The sequence below is a fragment of the Eublepharis macularius genome, chromosome 4, assembly GCF_028583425.1.
Source record: "Eublepharis macularius isolate TG4126 chromosome 4, MPM_Emac_v1.0, whole genome shotgun sequence".
Lineage (NCBI taxonomy): Eukaryota > Metazoa > Chordata > Lepidosauria > Squamata > Eublepharidae > Eublepharis > Eublepharis macularius.
The window spans coordinates 24,389,541-24,403,800 of record NC_072793.1 but is presented as its reverse complement, the minus strand read 5'-3'; the positions used below and the strand labels follow the sequence as shown (position 1 = coordinate 24,403,800).

General features: G+C 44.1%; 1 protein-coding gene across 3 annotated transcripts in view; it reads left to right on the top strand.

The window, feature by feature from the left end:
• The window catches only part of RPTOR (regulatory associated protein of MTOR complex 1), a 525,720-nt gene that overhangs the window by 334,663 nt on the left and 176,797 nt on the right, over positions 1-14,260 (top strand). For all 3 annotated transcript variants that reach the window (XM_054976818.1, XM_054976816.1, XM_054976815.1), the window contains exon 11: positions 10,001-10,102. In XM_054976818.1, the coding sequence (XP_054832793.1) occupies positions 10,001-10,102 (102 nt within the window). The remainder of the gene's footprint in view (positions 1-10,000; positions 10,103-14,260) is intronic.

Here is a 14,260-nt window from a genome sequence, read left to right as displayed (position 1 = left end):
AGTTGCCAACACTATATCTTGTGGCGCAGAGTTCTATAAGTTCATTATGCGTCTTTGATTTGTCTGTCCTGAATCTATAATTCATCAATTATAGTGGGTCTCCCCGAGTTCTAATATTATAGGATGGGGAGAAAAAGTTCTTCCTATTGATTTTTTCCATGTCATGCATTATTTTAAAAATTAACCATATCATCCATAGTGATTTTGCAGAAGGATTGATTCTTCTCCCATAGTCTATTGGACTCTGTGCAGCTCTCTAGTGACATACAGGGCAATACCAGACATTCTTTCTTGTCCTTTCTATAGAAAATATATCCCTGGATAGTTGTATCCCACTGATTTTCAATATCACATTATGTTTCTGAAATGCTCACTCTGTCTTGTTTAGCACTAAGTAAGCACTCTTGGTTTGGAGGGATTTGGGGTTGGAGGCTTCTAACATTTCACACCATCTCTTCTATTTTTTCCCATTTATTATATTTATTAATGTTACAGTGTTGTCTTGCTCTGCCAACTGTAAACAAGAACTCAATCTGCCCTGTTAAAAAGTATATTAAAACTTTATTTCTATCTAATAACAACCTCAATAAAATGCCAAAGCTTGGATTTAAAATTTTATGTTTCTGCTATGCCTTTAATTGACATACAAATACACATAATCTTATGTCTGGAGCTTAAATATCCTGCTAATGATTTGTTGGCAAATACTTTACAGGAAATACATATGATCAACAGTATCAGCTGTAGGTTTACATTCAGTGATCTGAGCATCCAGAAAGCTTTGTTAGCTAAAATCTACATAAAATTTAGCTAAAATCTATATAAAATCTAGCAAATTTTAGCTTTGTTAGCTAAAATCTACATACGCCACTTTGGTGTAGTGATTAAGAGTATGGGACTCTAATCTGGAGAGCCGGGTTTGATTCCCCACTCCTCTGCTTGAAGCCAGCTGGGTGACCTTGGGCTAGTCACAGCTCTCTCAGAGCTCTCTCAGCTCCACCCACCTCACAGGGTGTTTTGTTGTGGGGATAATAATGGCATACTTTGTAAACCACTCTGAGTGGGCATTAAATTGTCCTGAAGGGTGGTATATAAATCGAATTTGTTGTTGTTGTTGTTGTTGTTGTTGTTGTTGTTGTTGTTGTTGTTGTTGTTGTTGTTGTTGTTGTTGTTGTTAAAAATGCAACTGTTTAGTAGCCATTTACAGGGACAAGGCCAATGCCATTCTAAGCATTAAGATAGGGAAAATGGTTGGTTTTCCAGTAAACCAATGATTTGACACCATGGCTAGTAATCAGTTGCTTACAGACAGTATCAATATTAGCCACACCAAATTTTAGATGACAAGAAAAATTAGATGGGATTACTTTCCTTTATGCAGAAAGTTCTTTATTTATTTTATTTATTATTATTTATTATTTTGATTTATAAACCACCCATCCTCAGGGGCTCTGGGCAGTGAACAACAGTTAAAATCAATAAAAACAAGAAAACAATAATTCTAAAATCAACATACAATAAGTAATAATAAAATAAATTAACCAAGTACATTAAGGTGCAATGGTGGGGAGAACCCCCCACCCCAAAGGTGGGAGGCTGACATGGCACCACCCCTTTCAACTACCAAACATCTGGTGGAACAGCTATGTCCTACGGGCCCGGCGGAACGATAATATGTCCCGCTGGACCTGGGTCTCCATTGACAGAGCGTTCCACCAGGCTGGGGCCAGGACTGAAAAGGCCCTGGCCCTGGTTGAAGCAAGGTGGGCTTCCTTAGGGCCGGGGACCACCAGTAAACATTTATCCATTGATCAAAGCGGTCTCTGGGGAACATATAGGGAATGGCAGTCCCAAAGATATGCCAGTCGCAACCCACCCAAATTTTAATTTAGGATTTGAATAGGTTTTTAACCACTGTCAATGTCACACAGTACAATATAGCATGAATTTTAACACAAGGTACTATTAAACTAATGTTAGGGAATTTGGGGGTACCCTACTCTTTCTTAATATCACCCACCTTTGCTATGTTCTGAATTCACTAAAGTGTCTCTGATTAACATATATACACACACAGCACTTACCATTTCATTTTACTCTGTTCTTCCAGTACTTGGTCGGTACAAGATGAAGGCCAAGTTAAACAAGGCAGGCATAACAAGCCTCGGGTGAATAGAGGCTCAGATGTTTTTGTTTCCTGCCCCTCAGCCTTGGGTATATCCTTTCCCAGACATGTCTAGATATCACTGGAGCTTTAGTAGTTAGTTTATGGTATTTGACCCAAAGCAAATAAGAACTTGTCAAGAACTTGTTTGAACATCATGTAACTTTCACTTGACTGTTGTATAGTCACAACATTTCTTGTTCTGTAAACAAAATTGTTTACCTGTATCCCCTCCTTTTGAAAAATATAAAAGTAGATGCTACCAAACTCTAGTATGCATTATGTGCATCAGGTTTATTGGAAAATAAACTTTACCTCTGAGATCATCAATTCTGAAGTCTTGGGTAATTATTCAAACTAAGAAAGAGGGGAACCTCAAATTGGTACACTGAGGAATTTAAGAATTTCCCCAACAACTAGCTTCTCCACAAATGAATGGACATAGGTGGTCCAATTCAAACTGGACTGCTTCCACACGAAGGATTTCTCACATTTCAGCCACGTGACTGGTACAGGTTTTTTTCATGTTTCCACATGACATTGTCCTTCCCCCCTTCCTTCCACAAAACAATCAGCTTTATTTTAAACTTGCAAAAAATCCAGTGTTTTTTTGAGCACAAGCAGGGGTCATTTTGTAGAAAAAGAGCTGGAGGAACTCATTAGCACAACTCATTAGCATAACTCATCACCATATGCCACACCCCTTGACATCGCCAGAAATGTTTCATTAGCATAACTGATTTGCATATGCCACACCCCCTGGCATCACCTGTCCTGGCTGTTTTGCACCCAATCCCGGTCATTCAGGGCCGAAATTGGGCCCAAAATGGCAAAAAGGGGCTGAAAATGGCCAAAAAGGGGCCCAAAATGATCAGGATCGGGCTGCTGCTGAGCAGGAGAGTGATCCACCACCTGTCAGTGGCCCGATCTGGGCCATTTTGGTCCCAGTCCAGGACGAAACGGTCCCAAAATGGCCAGGAGTCAGGTGGACGGGGCCACCTGACGTGTGACCTCTTTGGGGAACTGCTGGAACTGCGTTCCTGCGCATTCCCCCTCAAAATGAGCCCTGAGCACAAGCAATCTCTTGTGTCTGCTGGGGAAAGACCATTAAAGTGTTAGTTACTCTTTCATGTGTTGATGACTGCAAGGGGCAAGTCCCCTGCAAACATTGACAGTATGACAGTAGGGAGTCACCTGTCTTTTAAACAGAGAGGGAAAGGGATCCTGGGAGGAGGATTTTTTCTTAGTTATAAAGTTTTGCATTGTTCTTATCCAGCATTATTCATGCTTGTGGGTTTAAAAAAATGACAAAAGAGAATCACCCACAGCTCAGCCTGCCTTTTAGGGAGAAGGGAGGGGAATTGTTGGAGGTGTTTCTGCAAATGCATGTTTTTTAAAGCTTTTAAAATATATTTATTGATTCGTGTTATTTATAGTCCACCTTTCTTACTGAGAATCAAGGTGGATTACACAGTGTAGGACAATATGATCAAACATTCGAAAAACACTAGAGTATGGATTGCAGAAATCTGAATACAAGCCCAAGATGAGACAGAGCTAAAGACAATGTGAAACAAAGTATAAGCAATTTAACATGACATATTAAAACACGCAGAAACTACTCAGAAGGTAAACAGTAGTATAATCCACAGTCCCTCTCCTTTTACCAGCATCTCTCCACACCATTTCCTTACAGTATTGCGTTATTTCTATGCAGCATTGCCAATGCTGCTCTAAAACAAGGGCGGTCAGAGAATTCTGAGGATCATGTGAGGACAAAGCAAGAGGGCTTCCGTGTGCATAAGGAGTGAAAACTGGAGGGAAAATGGATTGCTCTGGGCTGTGCGAAATCTTGTTGCAAAGGCGATTTCACATAGAATCATGCCGGTAACTAGACAACCATGAAAAATCGCCCAGGTGTGGAAGCACCCCCAGTTGACAGGATGTGTCATCCACACACTGGGTTGTTGGGCTACTCCAATGCCCTGGTGACCCCTCCCCTTCCCCTTCACAGGTGAAATTCCAGCACCATCCAGCAGCCTCGTATGTACCTTATATCCATTTGGTCCTCTTCTTGGGACAAGCAGCAGATGATATAGTCCCAAACCAATGCCTGCTTGCTGACTTTTCCCACCATCTCATGCAGCTGCACCCATTCAAAGGTGGACAAGCAGTTTCTGGTCTCCACATTGACGGCCACCACTTGACTCAGCCAAAGAAAAGGGATGGGCAACGGGAGAGGGAGAGAGAAGGGCTTGCTTGCGGGGAGAGTGAAATATAAATTTAATAAAATTCAATTAAAACATCTCTTCCCTTTTAAACATCCTTGGCATGCCCCTTTGGTCTCCTTAAAGTGCAGTCATTGTCTTTCACAAACTCATTGTCAAGATCTAACCTGTTCCCGTTTTGATAGCCTGGAACATTTATCCCATCACCTCTTTGGGATGAGGTGTACGGAACCAAACAAGCCCTAGCTCCTGCAATTTTTAACCCTTTGGAATTAATTTAATCAGAGCTTTGCCAACTTTTTTTCATATTAGGCATTGGCTGTCTGGTTCTATTTTTGTTCAAGTGGAGTTTTTTTCTTCAGGTTTACTTTATCCCCAAATGTTCTCTAGTGTCTAACAAATCTTAATCCTTAACCCTCTTCTTACAAATCTTAATCCTTAACCCTCTTCTTACAAATCTTAATCCTTAACCCTCTTCTTACATTACAAATCTTAACCCTCTTCTTACATTTTGATACCCCTAATGGCCATCTATCCAGCTGACCCTACATGTGGAACAGATAGAATTTATTTCTTTTCCCATTAAGATTTTTAAAATTGTATTCCCATTGAATAGTAAATATAACAATACATTCCATGTAACCCTCACCTACCCTCTTCCCCAAAATAGCCCATCAACAAGAGAAGATAATAAGAGCTGCACAAGCAGGTACGAGTAGAGAGATTTTTTTAAAGGAGAGCACAAGTGGGGTTGAGAGGTTGTGGATCTAGCTAAACAGGGCGAGACATCACTGCTCGAAGAGATACAAGAAGTCTTGTCAGATGGAGCTGAAGGTCTCAGGAGCTTCTCCATCTGTTTTATGCAATTCTCTCCATCATACAAAGATCTAACATGTCATTGACCTAATCGTCCATAAAGGGGGTTGGGGAATACGAGATTTCCAGTGCAGCAAAATAATTCTCTTGTAACCAAAGCTGCCCTTTGAATCCATAACATGCGATGTTTTGGAAGTGCCTGTAAAGGCCGTATATAGTCTGGAGTTAGATTATTATCTGTGAGGCACCGCTTGATAAATAATATAAGATTTATCTGAGATATAACATCTTGCCACAACTGTGCAATTTTGGGGCACTCCCAGAGCAGGTGGACCAAATTGGCTCTAAGCATGTGGCAGCATCAACAAGCACCGTGCTTAGCATCACTAAGTGGCTAAATCTAGCAGGATATCAATGTACTCATAAAAGAGTTTTTTGTTAAATTAGTCTTGTATGCAAATCCAGGAGAGCAGATCTGATAGATTTAAGTGCCTTTTGCTATTGGGGCAAGTGGTTTGAGGTATTCAATTCTAAGTTCCACTGGGAACAAGTGGAATCTAGATTGTTTTGTTTGGCTTCTTTACAAGATGTATGTAATGGTAGTATGTCTAGGGAGAATTTCTAAGGATTGCAGTAGAGGAAGCAGTGGGGAGATTTTTGAAGCTGCAAAACCCTCAAGAACGAAAAGAGAGGTCAGACAATGGTTTCACTAGATGCCCTGCCAGCTAGCTGTGGCTGAGAGATTAAATTTTGCATAGTGTTGAACAGTTTGAAATTATCATTTGGTCCAGCCACCTGAGATAGCTAAACTACTAGACATCCAGTGTGTAAAAATAAAAACCCTTTGTTCCTTCTCTTAATCTTGGGATTTTTCCAAATAATTAAACCCTAGTGTGTGACTGGGTGAAGGCCAGTTGAGTGCCAACAATTTGCCAGGCCAGTCCTAGTAGCCTCAGTTACAGGAGAATACAGTTGGAGATGATTTAAGTGGGTAGAGAACATGGCTGCCCACTTATATAGAAAACAGAGCTGGGCCATTTCCCACTCGAGCTAGAATCTAACGTTTCACGTTACAGAGAGGAAAAGTTAAGGCTAAGTAATATTGGTGCAGATTGCAGAGATTCAATCCCCCCCCCACTTCTGCTGGTAGCTGAAGCTTTTTGTATGCAATCCTATACCTGCCCGAAGGACCCCAAATACATTTATAAAACAGGGAATCAATTTTTGCAAAAAAACCCCAACAACAATAAAAAAACTATGGGAATATGTACTGGAAGCCCTCTCAGACATCAATGGTACATAGAATAGCATTCATTTTAAGCCGGCTTATTCTCAGACATAGTTAAAGAGGCCGCATTTAGCCAGATAACTGAAAAGTTGTTCCAGAATCTGCTTCATATTTAGTTGAACCAAGGAGCATATCTCTCTTGAAACAGTAAGACCAGGTTATCTGACAGATTCAGCTTCCACATTAAATGGCTATAGACTCTGAATATCAGATAAAACAGGCCCTCCCAGAAAAAATAATCGATTTATTCCTATTAATGCAATATCCTAATATCTCCCCAAATTCAGTGATAATGTACATCAATTGTAGTAAAGATTGATTGGGATCAGACAGCAGAAACAGTGGAGTGCGTCATCTGCATACAACATGAGCTTGAATTCAAAGACCCACGCTTTGATACCTTTGATGTCTGTTGATTGCTGGATGGCAAATGCAAAAGGCTCTAGAACCCCGTCAAATAGTAGAGGCGAGAGAGTGCAGTCTTGGCAGGTGCCACAGGTAAGAGGAAGACTCTCTGAATGGAAACCATTAGCAACCACTCTAGAACCGTGTTCTTTATAAAGCAACTTTGCCCAGTTAATAAATTCTGAGGAGATGACCAAGGATTATATCACAGAATACGGAAACTCCCAACTCATGCCTTCTTTGCATCCAGTAACAGGGCCAGCAAAGGATCCCACATGAGTTTTGTAACAGCAAGAATATCAATAAGGTATTTTAAATGATTCGAACTTTGTCTTCTTGGGACAAAAACTACCTGATTTGGATGGAGCAACATAGGTTCCAGACGTTTAAGGCATATCGCAAATGTTGTTGCAGAGATTTTTCATTAATGTTTATGGTGGATATTGGCCTGTAGTTAGAGCAGAAAAATGGGTCTTTCCTTGGCTTGGGCAGAACTGTAATGAATGCTTCATATATCAGCTTTGGCAGAACACCAGGATCTTGTGCGTCTCCTGCAATCCAGACCAACAGGTGTACCAATTCACTCCTGAGGGTTTTATTAACATCACACAGGCTCCCTGTCTGGTCTTCACATATTTTATATTTTTTCTTGTTGTTGCAATCTCAGAATCTATTAGAAAAGCAGCTGAAAATTCCCGGTGTTGTTTGTTTAAAGCTGCAGGTATACCTTGCTCAGAAACTTTGAAACAGCCTTTGCAGAAGACACATGGTCTGTAGAATAAACATCCTGAATAAAACTTTCTGACTTAGTTGTTAATTGATTTTGGAGGGACATGAGCTGAGTAGACAGTATCTCTATTAATGCTATTTTAGAGGTCTGGGATTTTTTTCCCCTTTGCCGATCATACAACTACTATTCCCAGTACCAAAGTTATCAATGAGCACCATAACCACTGACTCCTCTCTTGCACTTTCTACCACCTTGCTAGACAACATATGATTTGTGCAACCTTTGTACCTGTCATGTCTGTGCAGGCCCGGTGCCAGAGGTTTTGGCACCCGCGGCGGCGTGCATGTGTGCGCCCGCCACGGCCTGCGTGATGACGTCATCGCAGACGTCATCACGTGCCGCAGCGGGGCTGGGCGGCGCACGGAGGACTGCCGAGTGCAGAAGCTGCGAGCTGCTGGTGGAGCAGCGCGCGGAGGCTGCATTGTGCGCCGCCCCAGCAGCAGCTCACGGCTTCTGCGCTCGGCTGGGGCGGAGGAGCGCGCAGCGGAGCTGGCGTGGCTGGCTGCAGTTGCTGCTGCAGCCAGCCAGCCCTGTCCTTCCGCCGCCACCCGCCGCCACCGCGCACCCCAGCCGGGCGCACAAGCTGCGAGCCGCTGCTGGGGCGGTGCGCAGAGGCTGTGCCCGGCTGGGGCGTGTGGCGGCAGCAGCGCGCCGGCCCTGTGCAGAAGCCCCGAGCTGCTGCTGGGGCGGGTGCCGCACGGAGGCTGCTTGGCGCGATGCCCCAGCAGCAGCTCGTGGCTTCTGCGACTGGCTGGGGCGTGTGGGGGCAGAGGAGCGCGCTGCAGAGCTGCCGTGGCTGGCTGCAGCTGCTGCTGCAGCCATCCAGCCAGCTCCATGCCACCACCACCGCCATGCGCCCCAGCTGGGCGCAGAAGCTGCGAGCCGCTGCTCGAGCGGCGCACGGAGGCTGCGCCCAGCTGAGGTGAGTGGCGGCGGCGGCGGCAGCAACGGGCTGGCTGCAGCAGTAGCTGCAGCCCAGTCATGCCAGCTTTGCTGCGCGTGCCTCCGCCCCCAGCACTCCTCCAGTGGCCGCGCGCCCGAGGCCACCGCCTACCTGGCCTCCATGGGCGCGCCGGCCCTGTGTCTGTGCACTCCCATGCCATGGTTGTCTGTTTGCTTGTGCCACAATATGCTGAACCTATAATGCATTATCACTGGTTTGATGTGTAACTCTCGGTTCCTCTGTAACCATATAACCATACTGCAGACGTTACTTCCGTAGGACCCAGAAAGGGCCTCTCCTGTTATCTTAGAGAAATATGCAAGTTTTAGCTAGCAGTGACCTTGGTGTGTCTAGATGCCAGTTTTCACTCCTTTTCCAAGATGCTGGGAATTATGTATTGTGTACTTAAAGCATAGTCATAACTGAATGGATTCTCACAGGACTCTTACAGGCTTGCCCACCCAAATCTTAACTGTCAGTTGGAGCGCAGGAAAATCAACTATAACATAGATTGTTCGATTCAAATTGTCGCTTCTGTCAAGTTCCGTGATGGAGAACAGACCTGAACTGCATAGATCCTAATAAAGCTGATTCTGCTGGAACCAACATGTGTTCACTGTGAATGGGCTTGTAGGGTTCTACCTGCCAGGGACTGACAGTACCTGGCAGGCAAGTTACTATGCTGGTGAAAGCACCTGTAGCAAGATACTTCAACCCAAGTTTACTTCTATTTCCGTGCATTCTTAAGATGATAGAAAACGTAGGAGAAGCTTCTTCAGGTTTTTATGCTCAACAGTATTAGGGAAAATTGATATTATGGACGGATTTCAAAAACATTGGAGCTTTCTAAAAAAAGTAGCATCTATAGAACCCTAAACTCTGCATGTTTGAATTTTAAACTCATTTGCCAGGGAGATATAAGGACAGAGACAGAGATTTCACTGTTGTGGAATAATTTTCACCTTGGATTTGACAGAGTCAAAACATGCACTGAATATGTGAAAGCCGTTCCAAGAGGAAGAAATTAAATTGTGTCCTGTCAGATTTATAAATGGGTGAACCAGAGAAATGGGTGAACCAGGAAAATCTCTCAAATGTTTTAAATAATAGGTTTCTCCTGTTTTCCTTCCATTTCTTCCTTAAACAGATATTTTCAGTCGGATGAGTTAACTTCCAGCATTTCATAAAGTAAGAACTGGATAAACTTTTGCGATTATAGTATGGCAGAAACTAGAACATATTTATTCCCAGTGTGCTGGACTTACTGAATCATTGTAAATCCTGGGGGATCCCTGCTTAGTGAGATGGGCATGCAATTGTTATTGTGGTTTATTGATGATGATTCTACCTATTCTGTCCCCAACAGCACAGCCCGTTCTTTGCTGAACAGCTGACGGCGTTCCAGGTGTGGCTGACGATGGGAGTAGAAAACCGTAACCCACCCGAACAGCTTCCCATTGTATTGCAGGTGAGTCATCTTTACAGGTAGCCAGATTTCTGGCTCAGCTGAGATTCTTGCAACATGTGGACAGTGCTCAGACAGCAAACTGGCTCTCTATGTGTGTATTAAGGGCATGTCTTTCGCTGACTGCTTTGCTCTCTGGCAGATGGTGTTTGGGTAAATAAATTACATGGACTGTATTCAAGACTAATTGGACCTGATTGTTTGCTAGGCCTTTGCTGATAAAGACGCATTGCTCCCAAACACAGCCCCTCCCCCACAACTAAACAAACTGAAGTTATAGCTATTAGCTGGTACTACAGAATTTAACTCCTCCTCTTGCCTCTGTTTTATCTGTTTATCAGCAGAACTCTTACATGCAATAGTTCTCTTCAGGACTTTTTTTCTGGGAAAAGAGGTGGTGGAACTCAGTAGGTTGCCCTTGGAGAAAATGGTCACATGGCTGGTGGTCCCGCCCCCTGAACTCCAGACAGAGGAGAGTTAAGATTGCCCTCCACGCCGCAGCGGCGCGGAGGGCAATCTCAACTCCCCTCTGTCTGGAGATCAGGGGGCGGGGCCACCAGCCATGTAACCATTTTCAAGAGGTTCTGGAACTCCGTTCCACCGCGTTCCAGCTGGAAAAAAGCCCTGGTTCTCTTGCTTTATGTCTTTGGGGGTAGGGGCGTGCCTTGTCTCTGGGTTTCTATATGGAAACAAGCACGAGGAGCCTTTGAGTCTTTCTTTTTGTTGTTCTGTTATTTCATCAAGATACAGTCCCAGACCCTGGCTGTTTCATCACAGTCTCCATTCTCACCTTCCTCAGTCAGCTGGCAGGCAGGGGGCTCTCCATCCTTTTTGCCTTGTCTAAGTCAAACAGATCCAGCGGATTCATCTTTGTTCTCCTCCCACCACCACCACCACCACCACCACAAATAATAAAAACAACAACAACATTCAATTTATATACCGCCCTTCAGGACAACTTAACGCCCACTCAGAGCAGTTTACAAAGTATGCTATTATTATCCCCACAACAACAATCACCCTGTGAGGTGGGTGGGGCTGAGAGAGCTCTGGAAGAGCTGTGACTGACCCAAGGTCACCCAGCTGGCTTCAAGCGGAGGAGTGGGGAATCAAACCAAATTCTCCAGATTAGAGCCCCACCGCTCTTAACCGCTACACCAGACTGGTTCGCCATCAGGTTTTCTACCTAGCCCTCCTTTCTAAACTCCACAAAAATATAGGTGCAAACCCAGGACAGATCTAGACAGGCTTTTAGAGGGGGCAGAGGACTCTCCAAAGGTATTATCTTTGGTAACCTCAGGTCCAGGATCCTAGAGGAAGGGGTCCATGGCAGCCAACATCTTTTTCTCTTCCCCATCCAGAGGCTTCTCTTTCTCTCCTTTATGATTTCTAAAACGTGTCTGTCCAATTTCTCAAAAAAAAATATTCTTAGGGCAACGTACAGAAATTCTTGTAAAACCATAAATCAATAAACCATCAGAATACAACAGCACTAAAAACAAGTAGCACAAAAGCCTTTATAACAGCTGAAGAGCAGTTACAAGCTAAAACCACAAAACAGCAGGCCAATTATAGGAAGAACTGGAGACAAAAACTCGACGGGAGTCAATATGTCTAAAAAGCATCTGCTACTATTAATATTAGAAGGCTAGACCAAAAGTTGAAAGCTAAAAAACAGCAACGAAAGAGAGACAGAACTCATTAATGAGAAGCTTGAACAAATAAAGGGCATCAATTTGGCATCAATGAATGGAAAGCCATTCATTGTTATGGCTCAAGAGAGGCTTCTTCAAGATGCTGGAAAATGCCAGCATAATTACAGGCACCTGTGAGGAATATGGATTTGAAGAAAGGGATTTTATATACCATTTCTGTGCCTTTCAGTATTATATATACCATTTCAGTATTATATGCCTTGCACCTTTTCTATGCTCAGGAGCCATTGTAGTATTTGTAATGCAACCTGCAAGAATATGACACTTGAAATAAGAAGATCAAAGAAGAATGTATGTTAGAACATGTTAAAACTCTGTAAGAACTGAGGGCTAAACAATGTATTGGTTGTAGAGAGGCACCTGTGGAAATGTCACACAAATGCTTTTTGAAGAAACTGAGTAATGTAGCAAGCTAGGTCAGCCACCTGTGGCATTATCTCTCTCAAGGCTGCAAAAAGGGGAGAGAGGACAGATAAGTGGGGGAACATTCCTTTCTGTCCACGGACCTGTTATCTGACCCCCCCCCCCCCACGGCTGCCAAGATGAGACTTCATGGCGCCATCAAAGGTAACATTAGCAAAAGGGAGGTGGGCAGGAGGAGGCAGAGGGTGTCCTTCCAAGGTGAACAAGCACAAGGACAAGATAAGGAGCTGCAAATCTTGGAATTCCCCCAATTAAGTAGCTGACCTAAACTTGCTCTTCCAATCAAATTAACCCTAGACACCTGTGTCAAAGACTGCGAGCCAATAAGATAACAAATATTAGAATATTGTGATATTATTATAATTAACCTGAGGGTATAAATGGCTTTGCACTTCTATTGTCGCTTTGATGAGCTTTGGACACAAGGAGACCACCTACTCCTGTGTAAAAGGGCTCCTCCATTGTTTAAATTAAACAATGATATATTGCTTCATTCTACAGGACTCCGTGGTGTGTGTGTCTCTTATTGTGATTGGCGAGAGGGACACCTAAGGCGCAAGTTGTGCATAACACCTGCTCCCTCCCTGGCTCCCTTGAATACCAAGGGCTAAGTCCAGAGGTGTGGGCCTGTCAGTGCCTCCCTACAACGGCTCTTCTCCAAGGCTGTGGCTTCATGCCAGTCTGATAGCTTTCCCTGGCACCCTTGAGTACCGAGGGCTGAGTCCAGAGGTTTGGCCCATCAGAGCCTCTTCACCATGGCTCTTCTCCAAGGCTATCAGGGGCTTCCCCTGTGGTGTGGGGGCCTTCTGTGAGGCTGTGTCTCCAGGTCGCTCCTGGTTATCTGCAAAATGACTTTGTCATACTACTATTACTTTCACCAAGAGTACTACAACATACCTTTCTTTGCCTTTTTTAATACTGAAAATGCTCCATGTCATTGCAGTGCATTGCAATAATGCTTCCTCAACTAACTTGCACCATCTCCTAGATACTCTGATTGGAGGCATGGGTTGTTTGGCCTTGTGACACACTGTGACGGTCCACGGCCTGCCCTATTGTTTGCTCCTTTGCTGCCAAGGACCCCCATCATTGGGGAATACCCTCGCACAAGGATCATCGATGGCAATCTGTCTGTCCTTTCTTTGGCCCTATCACACCCGCTTCACTGTTTTCATTATTCTGTTGTGGATCTGCTAGGTTTTCACTCCCGCTGATGGCTTTGGCAATTTTGGTCAACTCCTTTTCCTGCAGTATAGCAGTAGTCTCAGGGTTTTTTTTTCCCCCTGAGCGGCAGTTTCTGCTCCTTGGCTACCGTATCTTGCACTTCTAAGTTGATAAGAGTCTCCAAAGACATCTAAAGTAGAGGTGTAACCCATTGTCAATTTCTTGCACTTCCCTTCTACTTCATTTTTAGTGTACTGCACTTCTACCTGTGGAATGAGGACACTATGGATTTCTAACCTATGTCCTTCCCATTCATAGAGTAAGATTCTCTATCATGGGTTGGCTTCCAGCCCTCGTGTTTCACAACACTATTGGTTGTATTGGTCTTTCAGGCTGGCAGTATCCTCACACAGCTCTTCCTTTGTGGCTTGGTAGAGGCTATCACACTCTCTCTTGAGTGCATGACTGTTCGATGCCCTTTACCTAGCATGGCTCTCCCCACCGTGTTTTTTACTTGCTGCATTCCTGCTTGTACTTTGGCAGGGACACTTTTAGAGAGCTCCCAGCTTCTTTATAAGCACCTCTGGGTTAATGTCAGCAAGACACGAAGCATCTGTTGGGAAGCTGTTCCTTAGTCTCTTACTCTGAGAGCTTCACACCCACCTCTTCAGTAAGTGAGCTTGCTACTCTCCCAATGTGGGACTGCACAGAAGCGATGAAGATGAAAACAGGATTGCACTTACCTGTAAGTGTGATTCATCGAGTGGTCTTCTGTGCAGGCATACATCCCTCCCTCCTGCCCTGCTGTGAACTCTCTAGAACCTTGGTTTCTGGGAGGTCTCTGGTGGCAGCATGGAGA